The sequence below is a fragment of the Lepidochelys kempii genome, chromosome 19, assembly GCF_965140285.1.
Source record: "Lepidochelys kempii isolate rLepKem1 chromosome 19, rLepKem1.hap1, whole genome shotgun sequence".
Lineage (NCBI taxonomy): Eukaryota > Metazoa > Chordata > Testudines > Cheloniidae > Lepidochelys > Lepidochelys kempii.
In genome coordinates, this window is record NC_136398.1 from 19,728,142 (window position 1) to 19,749,747 (window position 21,606).

General features: G+C 46.7%; 1 protein-coding gene across 4 annotated transcripts in view; it reads right to left on the reverse strand.

Annotated features, from left to right (window-relative positions):
• Positions 1-6,955: 6,955 nt before the first annotated feature.
• ZMPSTE24 (zinc metallopeptidase STE24) overlaps positions 6,956-21,606 on the reverse strand; it is a 119,781-nt gene continuing 105,130 nt past the window's right edge. For all 4 annotated transcript variants that reach the window (XM_073317423.2, XM_073317424.2, XM_073317425.2 and 1 more), the window contains one exon: positions 6,956-7,820. In XM_073317423.2, the coding sequence (XP_073173524.1) occupies positions 7,596-7,820 (225 nt within the window). In that variant the 3' untranslated portion in view covers positions 6,956-7,595. The remainder of the gene's footprint in view (positions 7,821-21,606) is intronic.

A 21,606-nucleotide genomic window follows, 5' to 3' on the forward strand; every position in this document is an offset into this window, starting at 1 on the left:
ATTCAGGAAGTCTGTCTGAAGTTCGTAAGAACGGTAGGACAAGGGAACAGACTGCCTATGGAGGTCGTGGAAGCTCCTTCACTGGAGGTTTACAAAAGGAGGCTGGATAGCCTGTCTTGGATGGTTTAGAGTAGACAACAAATCCTGCATTTTGGCAAGGGGTTAGACTAGATGACCCCTGCGGTCCCTTCTAAGCCTATGATTCTATCTTACCCTTGTTGGGCCCAAGATATTCCCTTATCAGCATATTTCCCTAAATTAAGTGGTTTGGGAAAGCAATTTATACAACTAGAAACAAAATTATGACCTTTTGGAACATAACACATTTTGAATGTACTCCTTCACTATAAGCCAGTTTTCTCTCTTACCATAGAGCAGTTCATACTCCTCAGGTTGAATGACACAGGGCTCTTTACTCACTCAGTCTGTTGAATCTGGCAGAGGCAGACTAGCACTGTTACGCATGCCTTACAATGAAGGTCTTCGGTCTGGTGCTTCGCATTTGCATGATACACCAAACCTTAGTCTTATCTTCTGGGATTAATTCACTGGAAGAATATTTCACTTGTATCTTTCACCAAATGAACAGAATTTTCAGCAGAAAGGAATCATGACAACATGTAGCAGTTTGGAGAGATCATCCTGCTTTCTCAGAATTCACTTGTTTGTACAACAGGCCATTTCTGGATTACGCACTTAAATCTTCCATACTTTAGTTATTTTAATCGGTCTTCTCTGTGCTAAAGGTGTGTGTATTATAATGTTACTACTACAACCTGTGACGTAAGTTAAGACCCCACAACCATCCTGACTAAAATAATTAAGATACCATATAATGTCCCATCACGGCTAGAAAAATTAGAGAAGCCCTAAAACAAATTCAGCATGGAGGCTCTCACATGTTGGAATTGTTTCTCTTTGTCACACCTGTCACTTCTACTAAACACACCAAAATATCCACTTTATGGCCTTTGTTCTCATTCCAGCCTTTGCCACCCTGTCTCTTGCTTTAGCAAAGTACTCCCACATGCACCCGCCATCCTGCTATCTGCCCTTTGTCTGGAAAGGGTGGGCTCCCTTCATGTATGTCTTATTTGTGCAGCTGACAACTCCATGGGCACACAGGAACTGGCAATGGGTGGGAGAGAAATGAAAGAGCTGATTGGCTCAATTTTGCACAAAGATTAGGAAGCTAGTTAAATAGAAATAAAAGGAACAATCACATAAGAGAAATGCCTGCAAGCTGCAGGAAAACACTGCAATAGAGGCTCAAAGTTTATGTATACCCCAAATAAAACAAAACAAACAGTAAGAGTACCAAAAAATCCTGCCACCATGGCTAAACAGCAGAGAAAAGAGACGGTTAGAGGCAAAAAGGCATCCTTTAAAAACTGAAAGTCAATCCTACTGAGGAAAATAGAAGCATAAACTCTGGCAAATGTAAAAGTATAATTTGGCAGGCCAAAAAAGAATTTGAAGAGCAACTAGCAAATGACACAAAAACTAACAGAAAATTATTATTTTTTAAAGTATATCAGAAGCAGGAAGCCTGCCAAACAATCAGCAGGGCCACTGGATAATCAAGATGCTAAAGGAGTGCTCAAGGAAAACAAAGTCATTGAAGAGAAGCTAAATGAATTTTTTGCATTGCAGAGGATGTGAGGGAGATTCCCATATCTAAGCCATTCTTTTGACAAATCTAAGAAACTATCCCAGATGCAGGTGCCACCAGAGGATGTTTTGGAACAAACTGATCAATTAAACAGCAATAAGTCATTAGGAGCAGATCGTTTTCACCCAAGAGTTCTGAAAGAACTCAAATAGGAAATGGCTCAACTACTAACTGTAGTATGTAACCTGTCACTTCATTCAGCCTGTGCCAGATGACTGGTGAACAGCTAATGTAAGACTGATTTTTTTAAAAACACCAGAGACAATTGTGGCAATTATAGGCCGGTGAGCCCAACTACAGTACCAGGCAAATTGGTTGAAACGACAGTAAACAACAATTATCAGACATATAGATGAACACGGTATGTTGGGAAAGATCAATACAGCTTTTATAAAGATAAATCATGTCTCACCAATCTATTAAAATTCTTGGGAGGGTGTCAACAAGCATTTGGAGAAGGGGGATCCAGTGGATATAGTGTACTTAGATTTTCAAAAAGCTGGATCAGTAACTGGCTAAAAGACAGGAAATAAAGGGTAGGAATAAAATGGTCACTTTTCACAATGGAGGGGGTCCCCAAGAATATGTACTTGGACCAGTGCTGTTCAACATATTCATGAGTGATCTGGAAAAAGGGGTAAACAGTGAGGTGGCAAAATTTGTAGATGATACAAAATTACTCAAGATAGTTAAGTCCAAAGCAGACTGTGACGTTACAAAGAGATCTTACAAAACTGATGACTGGGCAACAAATGGCAGATGAAATTCAGTATTGACAAATGTAAACTAATGCACACTGGAACACATAGTCCCATACAAATGATAGGTTCTAAATTAAGTTATCACTCAAGATCTTGGAGTCATTGTGGATAGTTCTTTGAAATCATCCAGTGTGCAGTCACAGTAAAAAAAGCATGTTAGGAAGCATTAGAAAAGGGATAGATATAAGAAAATATCATACTGCCACTATATAAACCCATGACACGAACACACCTTGAATAAACCATGCAGTTCTGGTCATTCAATCTCAAAAAAAATATATTAGAAGTCGAAAAGATATTAGGACTATGAAACAGCTTCCATATGAAAAGAGATTAAAAAGATTGGGACTGTTCAACTTGGAAAAGAGACAATTAAGGGGGAGTGTGGCAGAGCTCCGACCTTGTCCCCATGCGTCCCGCGCTTACAGGTGGTTTATGCTAGCCTCAGAGGCTCACTGCGACCCTCCATGTAGTCATTCTCTCTCTAGGGCCAGGGTTACAGTCTACTGAGCCCTTTTCATCATAAGCCAGCAAGGAGGTTGGTGAGAGAATTCCCAGTCTCTGTTGTCCCTACAGGTTTATTCCAGAACAGTTTAGCCTCCTGTCCTGACAGGGGCCTGTCTTCCTCTCCCAAAAGGAGTTTCTGTAGTGTCGGGTTGGGGAGAACCCAGGCCCGCCCTCTACTCCGGATTCTGGCCCAGGGACCCTAATGACAGCAGCTGTTGGCAGCCGACCTTTCACTGCCAGAGTTGCTATATTTCCCTGGGCCACTTCCCCACAGCTCTCCCGGTTCTCTCTCTCAACGCCTTCTTCACCCTTACCTTAGGGCTCCTTTTCCAGTGGCTTGAGGGTGGAAGCCTCATTACCCAGCCCTTCAGCCGCACTTCCTCTCCTCTGGCTCTCCTTGGCCTGACCGGAGTTAGCCCTTTTATAGTATCAGAGGGGCCTTAACTAGAGTCAGGTGTTCACATTAGCTTAATGGCCTCACCTGACTCTTTGCAGGTTAATTGGAGTCATGTGTCCACCCTAGCCTGGAGCAGCTCCTGCTCTGGTCAGTCAGGGAACAGAAAACTGCTTATCCACTAGCCATTATATCTGCCTTCAACTACTCTGCTGTACCCAACTGGCCTGGGTCCATCACAGGAGCGCCATGATAAGAGATACACAATCATGAATGCTGTAGAGAAAGTGAATAAGGAAAAAATGGTTACCAACCTTTCGTAACTGTTGTTCTTCGAGATGTGTTGCTTGTGTCCAATCCAAGTAAGTGTGTGAGCGCTGCATGCTCAATCATCGGAAGGCTTTTCCCTAGCAATACCTGTCGGGTCGGCTGGCGCCTTCATGGCAGCATATATAGGTACAGAGGGGAGGCGGGTGGATCTTGGAATGGACATGCTGCAGATGAAGCTTGCGCTCTCATGGAGTGTGCCATCAATGCTGGGACTAGTATCTTTGCCAGGTCATAGCACGTCCTGATACAGGCCATGATCCAACACGAGATTCGTTGGGATGAGACCGGCAGCCCTTTTATTCTCTCAGCAATGGCGATGAAGAGTTGTGTAGACTTCTTAAACGGCTTTGTCCACTCAATGTAAAAAAACAGCGCCCACCTAGCATCTAGAGAATGGAGACTGCGTTCCCTGACATTAGCATGCGGCTTCAGGAAGAACACTGGTAGAAAAATGTCCTGATTTGCGTGAAATTGTGAGACTACTTTAGGGAGAAAGGCCAGGTGCGGCTGCAACTGCACCTTGTCCTTATAAAACACTGTTTAGGCTCAGACAGGAAAGCCTTGAGCTCAGACACTCTTCTGGCTGAAGTTATAGCCACAAGAAACACCACTTTCCAATAGAGGTAAAGCAGAGAACAAGTTGCTAGAGGTTCGAAAGGGAGCCCCACGAGCCTTGAGAGGACCAGGTTAAGATCCCATGGAGGGACCGGTTGCCACACCTGGGGGTACAGCCTGTCTAGCCCTTTAAGGAAGCATCCAACCATGGAGTTAGCAAATACTGACCACCCTGCTGTGCCCAGGTGGAAACCGGAAATAGCATGATTGCACTATGATTGACGAGACTGCTGCTTTAAATACAGTAAGCAGTCCAGTATAAAGGCAATTGAGGCCTGCAGCAGAGGAATGAGCTTCTGTGCGGAACAAATAGAGAAACTTTTCCACTTGGCTAGGTAAGTGGCACGAGTGGAGGGCTTTTTATTGCCAAGGACAACCTCCCTAACTGAATCAGAACACTGGAGCTCTAATGGGTTTAACCATGGATTTTCCACACGGTGAAGTGGAGAGACTCCAGGTTGGGGTGATGAAGGCAGCTGTGGTTCTGCATGATGAGGTCCAGAATCATGGGGAAGGCCAAAGCACAACTGGAGTTGCAGCTAGCAAGGGATGTGAAGGGGAACAAGAAGGGTTTCTACAGGTATGTTAGCAACAAGAAGGTGGTCAGTGAAAGTGTGGGACCCTTACTGAATGGGGGAGGCAATCTATGACAGATGATGTGGAAAAAGCTGAAGTACTCAATGCTCTTACACCTGTTGGGCTGGTGTCCCTCTCCGAGACACTTTAGACAGGAATTGTGTGGGTCTCCCTTCAGCATTGGCTTCAGGCAGGACCCAGACGACCTGAGACTGAGGCATGTCCTGGTCCCTGGGACAGGAACAAAGTAGTGTGGGGGGGGGGGCGGGGGGGTTAACCTCAACTAACACTTAACTATACCACTTATCACTAAGACTTTCAACTATTTACAGAGTGAAAAGGAGCATCCACTAGGGAATCATAGAATATTAGGGTTGGAAGAGACCTCAGGAGGTCATCTAGTCCAATCCCCTGCTCAAAGCAGGACCAGCACCAACTAAATCATCCCAGCCAAGGTTTTGTCAAGCCAGGCCTTAAAAACCTCTACGGATAGGGATTCCACCGCCTCCTAGGTAACCCATTCCAGTGCTTCTCCACCCTCCTAGTGAAATAGTGTTTCCTAATATCGAACCTAGACCTCCCCCACTACAACTTGAGACCATTGCTTCTTGTTCTGTCATCTGCCACCACTGAGAACAGCCTAGCTCCATCCTCTTTGGAACCCACCTTCAGGTAGTTGAAGGCTGTTATCAAATCCCCCATCACTCTTCTCTTTTGCAGATTAAATAACCCCAGTTCCCTCAGCCTCTCCTCGTAAGTCATGTGCCCCAGCCCCCTAATCATTTTTGTTGTCTTCTGCTGGACTGTCTCCAAATTGTCCACATCCCTTCTGTAGTGGGGGGACAAAAACTGGACGCAATAGTCCAGGTGTGGCCTCACCAGTGCCTAATAGAGAGGAATAATCACTTCTCTCAATCTGCTGGCAATGCTCCAACTAATACAGCCCTTCTTGGCAACAAGGGCACACTGCTGACTCGTTATCCAGCTTCTCGTCCACTGTAATCCCCAGGTTCTTTTCTGCAGAACTGCTCCTTAGCCAGTCAGTCCCCAGCCTGTAACGGTGCATGGGATTCTTCCTTCCTAAGTGCAGGACTCTGCACTTGTCCTTGTGGAACTTCATCACATTTCTTTTGACCCAATCCTCCGATCTGTCTAGGTCATCCTGGACCCTATCCCTACCCTCCAGCATATCTACCTCTCCCCCCAGTTTAGTGCCATCTGTGAACTTGCTGAGGGTGCAATTCACCCCATCATCCAGATCATTAATAATGATGTTGAACAAAACCAGCCCCAGGACCAACCCCTGGGGCACTCCACTTGATATTGGCTAACACAAGAGAAAAGCTGCTCCAATGACCGTCACTGGTAGTAAGAAGGAACTGAACAGTCGGTGGGTCGGCAGCAACCTATATACACCACCATGAAGGTGCCACTCCAGGGGGCTCCACAGCCGACCCAACGGGTATTGCTAGGGAAAAACCTTCCGACAATCATGCACGCAGCTACTTGGAATGGATATGAGCAATCGCTCGAAGAAAAAGTATTATTTATCCCTTCACATAACACAAGAACTGGGGTCACCTCATGAAATTAATAGGCAGCAGGCTTTAAAACGTTAGATAAGTTTATGGAGGATTAGTCCATGTATGGCTATTGGCCAAGATGGCCAGGGGGACAAACCCCATACTCTGGGCATTCCTTAGCCTCTGACTGTCAGATGCTGGGACTTGACACTCAATAATTGCCCTGTCTTGTTCATTCCCTCTGAAGCATCTGGCACTGGCCACTATTGGAAGACAGGATACTAGGCCACGTGGATCATTGGTCTGACCCAGTATATCCATTCTTATGAGCAGCTGCCACTCCTTGAAAGCAGCAGGAATTTTGGGGAGTTGGGGGGAACGGGGACAGGGATGACAAAAAGTTGGCAGCTTTCCTCCCTTCTATGGATCTTCTTGCTGCCTTTCTGTAGCCCCTCCTCCATTGTCCACAGGCCCAATGAAGGGTGAGAAGCGGTCACTGGAGCTGACACCAAGGTCCAGTATAGGGCTGCTGGTTACAGTGCACAAGCGATGACTTTGTCAAGAATGATCAGACACATTCTGGAGATGGAATTTATTGTTATTCCTCCATTGAAAGAAGAGGCAATTTTATTATACCTAGGAAAGTAGCTTTTTCATTCACTGCACACAGGAATTTGAATCCATGGAAAAAGTGCACCTTCTATCCAATACAACCACTTTTTAAATACATTTGAACAGTGATTAGCTAGCATAAGCATTTGTCACATAAGGAATTAAGTCACCCAAACCTTTTTCACTGTGAATTAGGAGCACAGGGCTGAGGTGCTGCCAATCAAACTGATGAAGGTGAAAAGCTACAATTCACTTTACAAAAAACTGAGAAATTGTCAAAATGTCAAAAGCTACATTCAAAATTTACACAAACTCAAGGGGTGTATGCTTATGGGGACAAGGGGAATTGCTTTCCCTCAAAGTGTTCTGTCATTTAACGATAAAATTTAGTGAAAAGGAAAAGCCTTTATACAATATATTCTCCAAATTCAGTCCCACAAGTTATTTTCTTAAAAATTCAGTTCAGTAAATTTAACACACATTTCAGAAGCTAACTGCATTCAGATCAGGGAACATTGGAACGATTACTTTAAAAAAAATAAAAAATAGCTCTGAATTTTGCTTCTGAGATGGAAGCTCTGTCTCTGAACCAACAATGATTCCAGTCAATCTTGCTTTGCATCCTTCAAGGCTTGAAGTCTTTCTAACAGAGGAGGGTGGGAATAATGCCACATTGAAAATATCCAGTCAGAAACAGGAAATCCCAAGTTATCTTTGTTTAATTTAATCAGAGCAGAGTATAGGTCTTTAGCCTTTCCAAGCTCCTTGGCAAATGCATCAGCTTGAAACTCAAATCGTCGGCTCAACACAGTCAAGCAAAAGGAGAGAACCTGTTGTGGGGAAAATAGATGAAAATTGTATAAAATCTCAGCTGCCTACAGTTTCCTTATAGTGTCAGTAAATCATTCAGCAGGAATACAGTCTATCAGCAAACCAGCTGGAAAGTTTTAACATCGGGGCTGTGCAACATTCTGCATTTGAGCTCAGTCCTCCTTCCCATACCACCAAGTTGGGAACTGTTCTAGGAGAGTTCCCAACCAAGTACCCTGTAGCCAGGGGAAGCACACTTATCTTGAAATTGGTAGACAAGTTCAAATCTCACCTCTACTGTGAGCTAATATTTCAGTGCACTACATAGCCCTTAACACTGAAAATCTTGCACCCCCCCCAACCCTAGAAGAAAGTCAAATATTAATCTCCCATTTTACAAATAAGTTAACAGAGGATGCACAAGGCCTCTTCACACATTGCTGGGAGTACAGTCTAGATCATTAATATGGCAGACACATGTCTTATCCAATCAGTCACACTTCTCAGAATAAAAGTGCCAAATCAGCAGGCATTGGTTATCCCACCTCTAACCACCATCACAATCAGAGGGAGAGGAAGAATCCGAGAGTTCCATTCTCCAGTATTTTACTCATGTCTAGCAACATTACCCACAGAAAGAGTACATCAAGTCTATGGTTAGTCTATGCAGCAATTACTCCTGTCGCTCAGAGGCAGCAAGATTTCAACCCATCACAGATCTCTGAGGAGTTAGGAGTCTTATGATTGTGACAGAACTGTGATAGAACTGTTTAGCAAAAAGAAAAGGAGTACTTGTGGCACCTTAGACTAACCAATATTTGAGCATAAGCTTTCGTGAGCTACAGCTCACTTCATCAGATGCATACTGTGGAAAGTGTAGAAGATCTTTTTATACATACAAAGCATGAAAAAATACCTCCCCCCACCCCACTCTCCTGCTGGTAATAGCTTATCTAAAGTGATCACTCTCCTTACAATGTGTATGATAATCAAGGTGGGCCATTTCCAGCACAAATCCAGGGTTTAACAAGAACGTCTGAGGGGAGGGGGGTAGGAAAAAACAAGGGGAAATAGGTTACCTTGCATAATGACTTAGCCACTCCCAGTCTCTATTCAAGCCTAAGTTAATTCAAGCCTACGTAAAAGAATAAATGGACACAAATCAGATGTCAAGAATTATAACATTCATAAACCAGTCGGAGAACACTTCAATCTCTCTGGTCACGCGATTACAGACATGAAAGTTGCGATATTACAACAAAAAAACTTCAAAACCAGACTCCAGCGAGAGACTGTTGAATTGGAATTCATTTGCAAATTGGATACAATTAATTTAGGCTTAAATAGAGACTGGGAGTGGCTAAGTCATTATGCAAGGTAACCTATTTCCCCTTGTTTTTTCCTCCCCCCTCCTCCCCCTGACGTTCTTGTTAAACCTTGGATTTGTGCTGGAAATGGCCCACCTTGATTATCATACACATTGTAAGAAGAGTGATCATTTTAGATAAGCTATTACCAGCAGGAGAGCGGGGTGGGTGGAAGTATTTTTTTATGCTTTGTGTGTATAAAAAGATCTTCCATACTTTCCACAGTATGCATCCGATGAAATGAGCTGTAGCTCACGAAAGCTTATGCTCAAATAAATTGGTTAGTCTCTAAGGTACCACAAGTACTCCTTTTCTTTTTGCAAATACACACTAACACGGCTGTTACTCTGAGAACTGTTTAGAACACTGCTTTATTTAACCCACAGAGTGAGAAAGCACTCTTACAATAGGCTTAACAGCTTAAAAACATAATTTAATTATGGTGTAAAAAACAGATGTTTCACATTTCATTCATTTTTCACACATTTTGAATGATGGTGTCATAAATGGGCAGGTTGGAACGTTAAAGGTTCGGCTAACATTCTGGTTAGTTATGGAAGGATCCTGTCACATGGGAGAAGCTCATAGCTACAGCAGCTTCCCCAACATCCAGATCAGTGGTTTTCAAACTTCTTTTCTAGTGATCCAGTTGAAGAAAATTGTTGATGTCTGCAACCAAATGGAGCTGGGCATGAGGGGTTTGAGGTGTGGTAGGGGCTCAGGGCTGGGGCATAGGGTTGGGGTGTGGGGGTGAGGGTTGTAGGGTGGGGCCAGAAATGAGGGGTTCAGGGTGTGGGAGGGGGCTCTGGGCTGGGGCAGGGGGTTGGCGTCAGGGATGAGGGGTTTGGGGTGCCGGAAGGGGCTCTGGGTTTGGTGGAGGTCAAGACTGGGGCAGGGGATTGGGGCACGGGCTTACCTTGGGCAGCTTCCACTCAGCGGCGCAGCGGGGTGCACTGCGGACCGTGCTGCACCCTGGAAGTGCCCAGCAGCTGGTCCGGCTCCTAGGCGGAGGTACGCAAGTGGCTCTGCATGGCTCTTGCCCGCAGGCACCACCCCCCCGCCTCCCAGCTGGGTGTTTGGAGCTGATGCTCAGGGCAGGGGCAGTGCATGGAGCCCCGTGGCCCCCCACTTCTAGGAACTGGACCTGCTGCTGGCCACTTCCGGGGCACAGCGAGCTGTCAAAACAGGTAGGGACTATCCTGCATTTGCCGGGCAGCACTGCCAACGGGACTTTTAACAGCCCAGGCGGCAGTGCGGACCAGTCACCACAACCCAATGCCTTACATTCCATGACCCAGTACTGAGTCGCAACCCACAGTTTGAAAACCATTTGTCTACATAACTAAAGAGAAAAACAAAACCTAATGCCTTTGCAGCATAGATAACAGATTGATCACACACACAAACACATGACACTTTTTCTCCTTCAAGAAAGGCCAGTCCATTGATTTATGCTGCCACTTGGGGGACAACATTTTTTGGTGTCTAATAAATAGCTAATGCCTTTGTCTCATGGGTTTTAATCTTTTCTGGAAGTTTTTGACACTCAGTATGCCTTTCTTGTGCTGTACTTTAACCTTGCTTGAGATCTGGAGAAGGAACACTTGGCATGCTAAGAGTACCACCCTGAGCTCCCTGACATTTATGTGCAGGGAGAGTTCTTCTTGGAACCAGAGGCTCTGAGTCCTGAGGTTATTGAGGGGGGCTCCCCACCTTAGGTCCAGCATGTCTGAGATTAAGGTTACCGATGGCTGAGGGGTAACAAAGGGCACCCCCATTATTACTGATCTCAGCTCTTTTCACCAGTCCAGGGAGGCGAGGACCAGAGAAGGGACTGTGAGCACTAAGTCCAAGTGGTGTCTGCTCCGGGAGTAAACTGATGCTAGCCACATCTGGAGGGGCCTGAGGCACAGCCCTGCATTCTGAACCACATAACTGCATTCCACCATGTGAACCAGTAGCTTGAGGCAAATCCGAGCTGTCATGATTGGGTGAACCCTGACACTGAGTATCAGGTCCAACATGGTCCAGAATTGGGCCTTCAGCAGGAAGGTCCTAGCTTGGGTCAAGTCAAGCACTGCCTCAGTAAATTCTGTTCTCTGGACTGGGACAAGAGTTGACTTCTGCTTTTTTATTAACAAGCCCAGTGCTTGGAAGGTGGCTTGGACTGTGGTGATGCTACTGATCAGCCAGCTGTCAAGGTACGGGAAGACTTGTATGCCTCACCACCTGAGGAAGGCTGCTATGACCAGCATCCATACTGTGAAAACCTAGGGAGCTGCCGATAGGCCAAATGGAAGAGTGGTGAATTGGTAGTGGCGTTGACCCACTATAAACCTGAGAAATCTTCTGCTCATGGAAGATAGAAATGTGAAAGTATGCATCCTTTAAATCGAGGGATGTGTACCAGTCTCCTGGATCCAGGGAGGGAATGATGGAGGCCAGGGAAACCATGTGGAACCTCAGTTTCTTGAGATATGTGTTGAGACAAAGCTAGTCCAAGATGGGTCAGAGGTCCCCTTTGGCCTTTGGGATTAGGAAATACCAGGAGTAAAACCCCTTCCCTTTCAGACCCCTTCCCTTTCAGACCTCCACAGCCCCCATATGTAGGGGGGATTGCACTTCCTGCATGAGGAGTTGCTCGTGAGAAGACTCCCTGAAGAGAGACAGGGATGAGGGGGTGGATAAAAACCGAAGGATATTCCGACTGTCACTGTACTCAGGACCCAACGGTCCGATGTTATGTATGACCATGCCGGGCTGAAGAGCGATAGTCCAAAAATAAAAGGGGAGGCAGATCTGAAACAGCGACTAGTACAATGCCCTTGGGCACACCTTCAAAAGGCCTGCTTGGGCCTGCACTGCATCTCTGAGACTCCAAATGGAAGGCTGAGGTGGATGGGAGTGGGGTTGCTGCTATTTATAACTTCCACCTTTTCTTTTGTAGGGTTCCTGTCTTGGAGGTGCCAAAAACTAACGAGGGTGCTGGGCCTGAATTGCTTCCTGGAAGCTGACAGAGCTTACAGGGCTAAGGAACATAGGGTGGACCTTGAGTCCTTCAGGCCATGAAGTCTTGTATCCAAGAAAAGAGAGGGGCCTCCAAAGGGGAGGTCCTGGATAGATTGTTGAACCTCATGAGGAAGGCCATACGACTGGAGCCAAGAACACCACCTCATAGTGACAGTAGGAGGCCACTTTCCTGGCTGCCAAGTTGGCAGCATTCAGAGCCACCTGTAGAGAAATATACGCCACATTCTCACCCTCCTCCAAGAGGACAGCAAACTGCTTTGTTGAATCTTCGGGCAAGGAGTTCCACAGATTAAAATCATATCTCCCCAGCAAAGTCTGTTGGTTGGAGATACGTAGTTGAAGGCCACCCATTGAATAAACTTTCTTCAGAAAAGAGCTAGTCTTTTGGTGTCTTTTTGCTTAGGGATAGTGCTCAACTGGCCCTGCCTGTCCCTTTCGTTTGCTTCAGACACCATCAGGGACCCTTGGGGGGGATGCGACTACAGGTATTCGAACCCGCTTGCTGGCACATAATACTTCTTCTCTGCCTTCTTTGAGGTAGGGGACAGAGAAGAAGGAGTTTGCCACAGGGCCTTGATCAGCCATATCACTACCTCACTGATGGTCAAAGCAACCATGGAGGGAGCTGCTGCAGCCAGGATATCAATAAGGCCGTGAGATGACTTTTTGAGCTCCTCAATTTCCAGACCCAGTTTCGTAGCAAACGGCTTCATTCAGAAGGTCCTGAAGGGCCCTGAAGTCATCCTGTGGAAGCAGGCTCGTGGGTCCCATGACAGCCTCATCTGGGGAGGATGAAGAGGCGGCTTGCAACGGAGGAGGCACTCCTTCCTTTTCCTCAACTATGTCTGCTGGAGCGACCTCCTGGATGTCGGTACTGGGGTCAATAGCGGAGTCGGGGTCCACTGCTGAGCAGGAAGGAGCGGTAGTCTGTCTCTCGGAAACCACCGAGTAGGAACAATGGGAGGGAGGGGCCCAATACGGGGGGAAACCCCCCGGGGTTCCAGTAGGGTTACTGCATCAGTCACTGACGTGCTGGTAGGGGGATTGGTACCAAAGTCTGGTGGCACATAAGCTGGTGGGCTTTGGCGCGTAAGGTTCCCCTTCGGACTCAGAAAAGGAGTCCTCTCAGAAACCACAGTGGAGCGGTAGCTTCTGCCTCCATGCAGTGCTGGGGTTCCAGAGACGGACTGGTGATTGGGATGCCAGGATCAGGGAAGGCTTGACCCTAGAGGGTGCCAGGTGCACAGTGCTGAGAAAGGAGCCCAGTGCTCCTTGTTCCCTCCCTTGCCTCCAGTCACAAGAGCTAGCAGGTGTTGCACTGGAGCTGACAGGACCGGTAGAGAAAGAAGATCTCTAGCTGCTTGGAAAGACTCCGGGATTGATTCAACCATCAGATTGCTGGCACCGTGGTAGCTTCCAGGTATCAGCAGAAGGTCCCGGACCAGACTCAACGCTCTATGCGGAGCTGACGGTGCCACTGTGGGCCCAAGAGTGGAAGAGTGGCCTGGCATGCGTCTCACTGTGCTGCCTTCTCCTCGCTTGTCTTTCTTCTTTATCGACAAGCGCCCTCTGTCAGTGTGCTGCTTCTTCTGCTTCTTCCTCGGCACCAGAGATGATGAACCATTCTGGGAAGAGCTCTGTCACTGAGGAGTGCTTCGCACCAATGCTGAAGTACTTGGTGCCAAATGGGAGCAGCTTGGCTCTGAGACTGGTCTGAGGGCAGCTTCTATGAGGATATCCTTCAGCCTAATGTCTCTGTCCTTTTCAGTGCAGGGTCTGAAGTCCTGGCAGATCTGGTACTTGTCCCTCACATGAGTTTCCCCCAAGCAATTTAAGAAGCGGGTCTCTCATGGGCAGAGGTTTGCCACAGGAGGCACAAGGTTTGAAGCCCAGGGACCACGGCATGCCCAGCCCCTGGGGCACAGTCGTCCCTTGACAACAGGAACTAACTATATACACTAACACTGATTACAAAAAACTATATACGCTAAACTATGATAACCGCCAATGAAACACTGAGATGAAAGACTTGCAGGAGCAAAAAGAGTTATTCCAGCAAACGTCACGGGAGGAAAGAAGGAACTGAGAGGGTGTGGGGCCAGCAGCTCCCCTTATACTGGCACACAAGCATGTAGCTCCAGAGGGTGCTAGGGCTGCCCAACAGATACCAGTGAGGGAAACATCTCTGGCAACAGTGCACACGGCACACATACACTCTAACATGGAATGGACACGAACAAGCACTTGAAGAACAATCTTTGTGAAATGCCGTCTAGGGAAGGTGTGCAATGATGGCTCCTAACTCACTGGCTCTCCTGGCCGAAGCAATGCTCACTATGAATGGCCATCTTCATGGACAGTTAGGCTATTGTACAGGTTGCCATAGGTTCGACGGGTAGACTGGTGAGCGTTGACAGGACAAGGTTAAGATTCCACTGAGGAATCATAGAATATCAGGGTTGGAAGGGACCCCAGAAGGTCATCTAGTCCAACCCACTGCTCGAAGCAGGACCAATTCCCAGTTAAATCATCCCAGCCAGGGCTTTGTCAAGCCTGACCTTAAAAACCTCTAAGCAAGGAGATTCTACCACCTCCCTAGGTAACGCATTCCAGTGTTTCCCCACCCTCTTAGTGAAAAAGTTTTTCCTAATATCCAATCTAAACCTCCCCCACTGCAACTTGAGACCATTACTCCTCGTTCTGTCATCTGCTACCATTGAGAACAGTCTAGAGCCATCCTCTTTGGAACCCCCTTTCAGGTAGTTGAAAGCAGCTATCAAATCCCCCCTCATTCTTCTCTTCTGCAGACTAAACAATCCCAGCTCCCTCAGCCTCTCCTCATAAGTCATGTGATCTAGACCCCTAATCATTTTTGTTGCCCTTCGCTGGACTCTCTCCAATTTATCCACATCCTTCTTGTAGTGTGGGGCCCAAAACTGGACACAGTACTCCAGATGAGGCCTCACCAATGTCGAATAGAGGGGAACGATCACGTCCCTCGATCTGCTCGCTATGCCCCTACTTAGGAGTAGGTTTAAGGGTCAGTGGGAAGGTTCCGATAAAGCCCTTCATAAATATATGAGTTGAGTGTGTAAAGATGGAACTCTTCTCCAGAGGGATGAAGGCACTAACTGCTGCTAGATGTACCTGCACTGAACTAAGAGCTAGACATATATTCTTCAAGGATAGGAGTGCCCATGGTACCTAGCAAACATTGGTGGAGTTGTGCCCAGTCCAGAAAGTGCCTCCATTTGGCTAGGTAGCAGGGTCTTTTCTACTTTAGTCAAGGGTTTCCTGAATGGGGGCAGAGCATGAACATTCTATTTCCAATGCCCATCCAAACATCAGACTGTGAGGTGAAGTGAGCGTGGGTTGGGGTGCTTGATTTTCCCCCAGTCCTTGGTTAGGAGATCAGGAAATGGGCAGATCCTGATAGATTCGTGGGTGGACATCATTAGAAGTTCAGTGAACCAGAACTGTCTGGGCCAGTAGGATGTTAGGAGAATGATGGTGGCTTTGTTGTGGCGTACTTTCCCTATGACTTGTGGGTGTAGGGGGATGGAAGCAAAGGTGTATCTGGGGCCATCCATCCAAGAAGTAGGAGAGCATCACTCTAGGAGTCATGACCCATGGCTCCCCTGGAACAAGATATAGAAAGCTTTCTGTTTCTGTTTACCCCACTGTGTAAATATCACGGTTAGGACTGTGCATGAATCTGCTATTTGTGGTCTGTAGAGAAACTTCTGCTTCGTTTGCTGGAAGGTAGCTGTGAATATCCAGGAGGTAAGCAGCCTGTATCATGATGTGGTTCCTGACACACCAGTTCAAAAGTCTGACAGCTTAAAGGTAGAAGGGACAAGATCTTGCTCCTCCCTGTTTGTTTATATACACCACTGTGATGATATCGTCCAACATTATCTGTACATGGAGCAAGCGTATGAGGGGAAGGAAGGCCTTGCACCCTAGGCAGACTGCCCTCAGTTCCAGTAAGTTTATATGTAGCCTGGCCTCTTGTGGGGTTCAGGTACCCTAAGCAGGGTGGTAGTCCCGATGAGCACCCCACCCAATGAGAGAGGCATCTGTCACAGTGGTGGTCCTGAGTGTGGGAGAGCTGAAAGAAGTCCCCACCATGACCTTTTCTGAGTTTGATCACCAAGCGAGGGAGGTGATAACGCTAAAGGGAACAATCACCTTGAAGTCAATGTGATCCCTGTTTGATTGGTAAATCAAGTGGAGCCAAGCTTGCAGACACCGTAAGTGGAGTCTGGCGAACTGCATCACAAAGGTGCATACGGCAATGTGGTCTACAGAAAGAGAGACCTGTGCACGGTGATGCAGGAAATCAGGTTCCTCATCGTGTAAAATCTGTCTGCCGAGAAAAATGCTCTTGTTCCTTTAAAACATATTGTCCCTGTGGGTGACACTATGGACTTTTCTTCATTTATTCAAATGCATAGGGGTGCAAGAAGTTGCACAAGAAACCAGCCTAAGTTATCCAAGTATGGAAATACCGAATAGCCCTGGTGCCTCCTCTGGGCTGCTACCACAGTTAAAACATTCAAAAATACCCTTGGAGCTGTAGCAAGCCCAAAGGGGAGGACCCGAAATTGACACGGTTGTTGGCTAACTGTAAAATGCAGGAAGTTTCTGTGTGATGAGTGAATATACACATGGAAATACACATCCTTCATGTCTAGAGATGCAAAGAACCACATCCCTTCCTGAAGAAAGGGGATTATAGATGATAATGTAATCGTCTGAAATTTCAGCTTTGGGATAAAGATGTTGAGTTGCCAGATATCCAGGATAGGTCTCCCTCCTCTGACTTTTTTTGGAATTAGAGAATATGTGGATATAACCCTCTCCCTTGATACTAAGGTGGGATGCACTCTATCGCCACTTGATGTAAGAGGGAATATGCCTCCCTTTAAAGAATCAACTCTTGAGAGTGGTCCCTGAAGGGGATTTGTGAGAAGGGAAGGAGAGAAACTCTGTGGAGTAACACTAATGGATAATCTCCAGGACTCAAGTGTCTATGGTGATCTTGTTCCAGTTGTGGGCGAATTGTATAAGACAGCCCCTAACGGTGACAGGAGAAAAAATGGGTGGTATCTGTGGTGGTACACAGGCCCTGACCTGTATGTCAAAAATGGCCCTTGGCCAGCAGTTGGGAGTGATTGGAGCCTATGGCAGTAGAGGGAGCAAAGAAACGGGGCCTCTCAATCCTCTGGTGCAGAGGCTGAGCTGGACGCTGGTAATAGGGTGTATGAAAAGGTGTTGACCTCGGTCTAAAGGGCTGCCTCTAGTGTTTCTTCCTGGGGGCTGTAGTGTAAATCCAGAGGGAATACAGAGTAGATCTTTAGTCCTTTAGTAAGTGCAGGGAGTTGTCTTATTAAAAAGGTTGGATTCACTGAAGTGGAGATCTTGCATGGTGTTTAGGACCTCTCTAGGAAACCCTGATGACTGTAACCGCAAGTCCCTCCTCATGACTAGTCCTGTGGCCAAAGTTCTGTACACTGTGTCTGTAGAATCTACTGTAGCCTGAAGGGCCACCTTTGCCTTCATCCAAAAGAGACTGAAACTGGACTCGGTCTTCCATGGGAAGTTTATCTTGGAAGTCCGCATGCCTGGAGTAGTTATTAAATGTCGTATTTTGCTAACAAAGCGTGGCAGTTAACAGTATAAAACTGCAGACCTGCATAGATCTTCCTTCCCAGGAGATCTATTACTGGGGTGGATTTCTGGTAGTATGATTGAGCTCCTTCTGTGGCCGCCAACGAGTTTGGGGTAGGATGGGAAAATAAAAAGACAGCTCCTTTGACAGGAACAAAGTATTATCTCTTGGCTCTTTTCAGTGTAAGGGCACAGGATGCTAGTGTGTGCCATGTTGCTCTGGCTTCCTCTAGTATAGCCTCATTAAATGGAAGGGCCACCTTTTTCAGTCCCTGCAGTTGCAAGATGTTCAGGAGCCAGTGCTGAGGATTCTGAACCTCTTCTAATGGAATCTGTAGATTGTTTGCGACTCTCTGTAACAGCGCCTGGTACTGTTGGTAGTCGTCTGACGGAGAAGGCGATGAAGGAGTGACTGCATTGTCCAGAGATGATGAAGAAGCCTCTGTTGGAACCATTGCTGGTTCTTCCTCCTTGTTCACCAACAGAACCAGTTGGTGAGAGGAAGAGGAGTGGTACGACTCCTGAGAAGACCCCAGATGCCTGCCATATCAGGCCAGAAGGAGGGACCCATCAGTTGTGGGGGACCCTAAGGGAATGAGTACAAGCGGTCACTACAGAGGGTCATAGCTGGAGGTATGGTGAGCATAGCTTCTCAACCGGTACAGTAACTCCTCGCTTTACATTGTAGTTATATTCCTGAAAAAATGCTACTTTAAGCAAAACGATGTTAAGTGAATCCAATTTCCCCATAAAAGTTAATGTAAATGGGGGGTTAGGTTCCAGGGAATTTTTTTTTGCCAGACAAAAGGCTATATATTTTTTATTTTATATACATATATATATACATACACACACATACACTCACTCACACACACATATACACAGTATAAGTTTTAAATAAACAATTTAATACTGTACACAGCAGTGACGATTGTGAAGATTGGTTGAGGTGGTAAAAGTCAGAGGGTGGAAGAGGGTGGGATATTTCCCAGGGAATGCCTTACTGCTAAATGATAACCTAGCACTCGGCTAAGCCCTCAAGGGTTAACACATTGTTGTTAATGTAGCCTCATACTCTACAAGGCAGCATGAATGGAGGGAGGAGAGACAGCATGGCAGAGAGAGAGAGACTGTGTGAGAGAGAGAGATGCACACGGCCCCTTTAAGTATGCGGACACCGGTCTAAGTATACTGGCTTTTTAAGTAGATCAGCAAGTTGAGTCAGCAGCTGCTGCCAGCAAGCTTCCTCCATCCTGAGTCCTGTCGTGTCAGTCAGTCCCCATTCTATGGAGATGGGGTACAGGAGTGGGAGGAGAGGGACATCCTGACATTAACACCCCTCTTCCCACCCCGCCCCCCGGCACAGCAAGCAGGAGGTTCCTGGGAGAAGCTCCAAGGCAGAGGGCAAGAGCAGCATATGGCAGTGGGGGGAAGGACAGCTGAACTGCCTGGCAATTGATAGCCTGCTGGGCAGCTGTTGCACAGGGAACTTAGGGGAGCGGGGAGCTGATGGGGGGCTGCTGGTCCACCCTGGTTCCAAGCCCCTACCAGCTAGTTCCAACGGGCTGCTCTTTCTGCAAGCAGTGGACGAAGCAGGCAGCTGCCAAACTACGTTATAAGGGAGCATTCCGCAAATGTAACAACGTTAACCGGGACAACTTTAAAGTGAGGAGTTACCGTAGTTGGGAATCCCGTAGGTCCATGGAGATACTGGTACAGCTATCTCCTCTGATTCAGAGGACTGTTCCATCAGTAGTGGCAGTCCCATTGATACTGGGGCACTCCTGCCTAACGGCTGGAGATGCAACTGCTCCTCGGACATTGGTATAGATTCCTCTTCTGGAGTAAAGACCTCCCTCAGGAGGACAGGGTCAGAAAGGAGTGGAGACTGGGGATAGGGGAGGAATACATCCTCTGATGTTAAGTAAGTCTCTGAACAGCGTGGGGTCCAAGAAGTTCCAGCAGCAATGCCTGAAGGACCCAACTCATCTGTTGCAGTTGAACGATCATTAGATAAACAAGGTGGTGTCGATGACAGGTCTGGATCGGCACTCGTAGATGGAACTGGCAAGCATTTGTGCTTATGCTTCAGTATCACAGTCACCATGGGAACAAGGTGGATCTCTTCTTTTGCATGCCTTGCCCTCTAACCAGGGGGTATTTGGCAGAGGCAGTTCCATGGGTTCTGAGCACAATGTCTTACCTGACTTGGACCAGCTCAGGGAAGGATTGTGTTTCGTATGGACAGTCCACTGTGGGGATCTATTCTTGTGCTCATCAGAGTGTCTTCTACTCTCAAGGGGAGCCCTGGAGGAAGAGTCCTGGGGCTTCAGCATTAGAGGCTCTGCTCCAAGGCACATGCTTGGAGGGGCATTATTGGTCAGTTAAGACCAATGGACAGGGAGGTCTCGCTGGGCCGGATCAGAGTGGGGCTTCATAGCCTCCTCCATCAGGTACTTTCTTAGGTGAAAAAAGAAAAGGAGTACTTGTGGCATCTTAGAGACTAACAAATTTATTTGAGCATAAGCTTTTGTGAGTTACAGCTCACGGCATCCGATGAAGTGAGCTCTAGCTCACGAAAGCTTATGCTCAAATAAATTGGTTAGTCTCTAAGGTGCCACAAGTACTCCTTTTCTTTTTGCGAATACAGACTAACATGGCTGCTACTCTGAAACCTTTCTTAGGTGAAGCTCCTAGACTTCTCGAGTTCTGGGTGGAAAGGCTCAAGACATACTGCACTTAGCAAAGTTGTACGTCTCACCCAGACAGTACAAGCACCGTTGATGTTCATCACAGATGGAGAAGAAACAAGGGCAGGAGATGCAATTCTTGAATTTCCCTCAACCAGGGGAGGAAAAACGACACTATAGTAACTACAAATTTAAACTGCTAAGCTAAGAGATAAAACTATTTACAAATACTTTCTACTTTACAGGTTATGCACAGAATGGAGGAGGACATGTTTCTGACTCAGGCCGTGTGGCAGTAAGAAGGAACTAGAGAGGCATCAATCCGCACTGCCTCTTACACCCTCAGTTAAGAGCATGAGGGGAGCTACTGTGCATGTGTGGGTCAACGGACACTGATTCTGAAGAATTTCTGGATTTGCGTGCATGCACACCCACATGTGGAATACACATAGGTACCATGACTCAAAGTACTTACTTTGGGGGTAAAGTCTGGACTGATACAAAGAACAGCACAATATATTGCGATTTCAGAGAAAAGTTGCCCACTTCAGACACTACATGCAGAAGTTATAGCCATCATAAAGGCTACTTTGACACAAAGAAAGTGCAAAATCAGTGACAAAGGTCTGACTAGTAGTATGGCAATTGTATCTATGATGAGGTTTCACTGTGTCGCTCAGCATTTCCTGAAGATTAATCAGAGATGACTTTCTCAGAAAGCACTTGGAATGAAGAAGAAAAATTCACTTATGCTCCTATTATCAAAAAGAGATTGCTGAAGGCTGTTCCTGGAAAGCAGTTTCAAGTGTACGGCCAGCCGTTCTTCCAGCCATTGTAATGCAAGGATTTTTGCCAATTTTGGGTTGATGTTTTTTGCACTGTACCCAGTCACTGAATTTAAACCAGTTTTTGGCATATTCTGCATGAAGAGATATCTTGGATGCCTGCAGGGTCTCAGCTACTTTCATGGATTTGCCTGTTTCAGGACAGCTAGTTCACAGCGAAGAGGTGAGATGAACAGAGAAAAGGATATTAACACCCTCTTT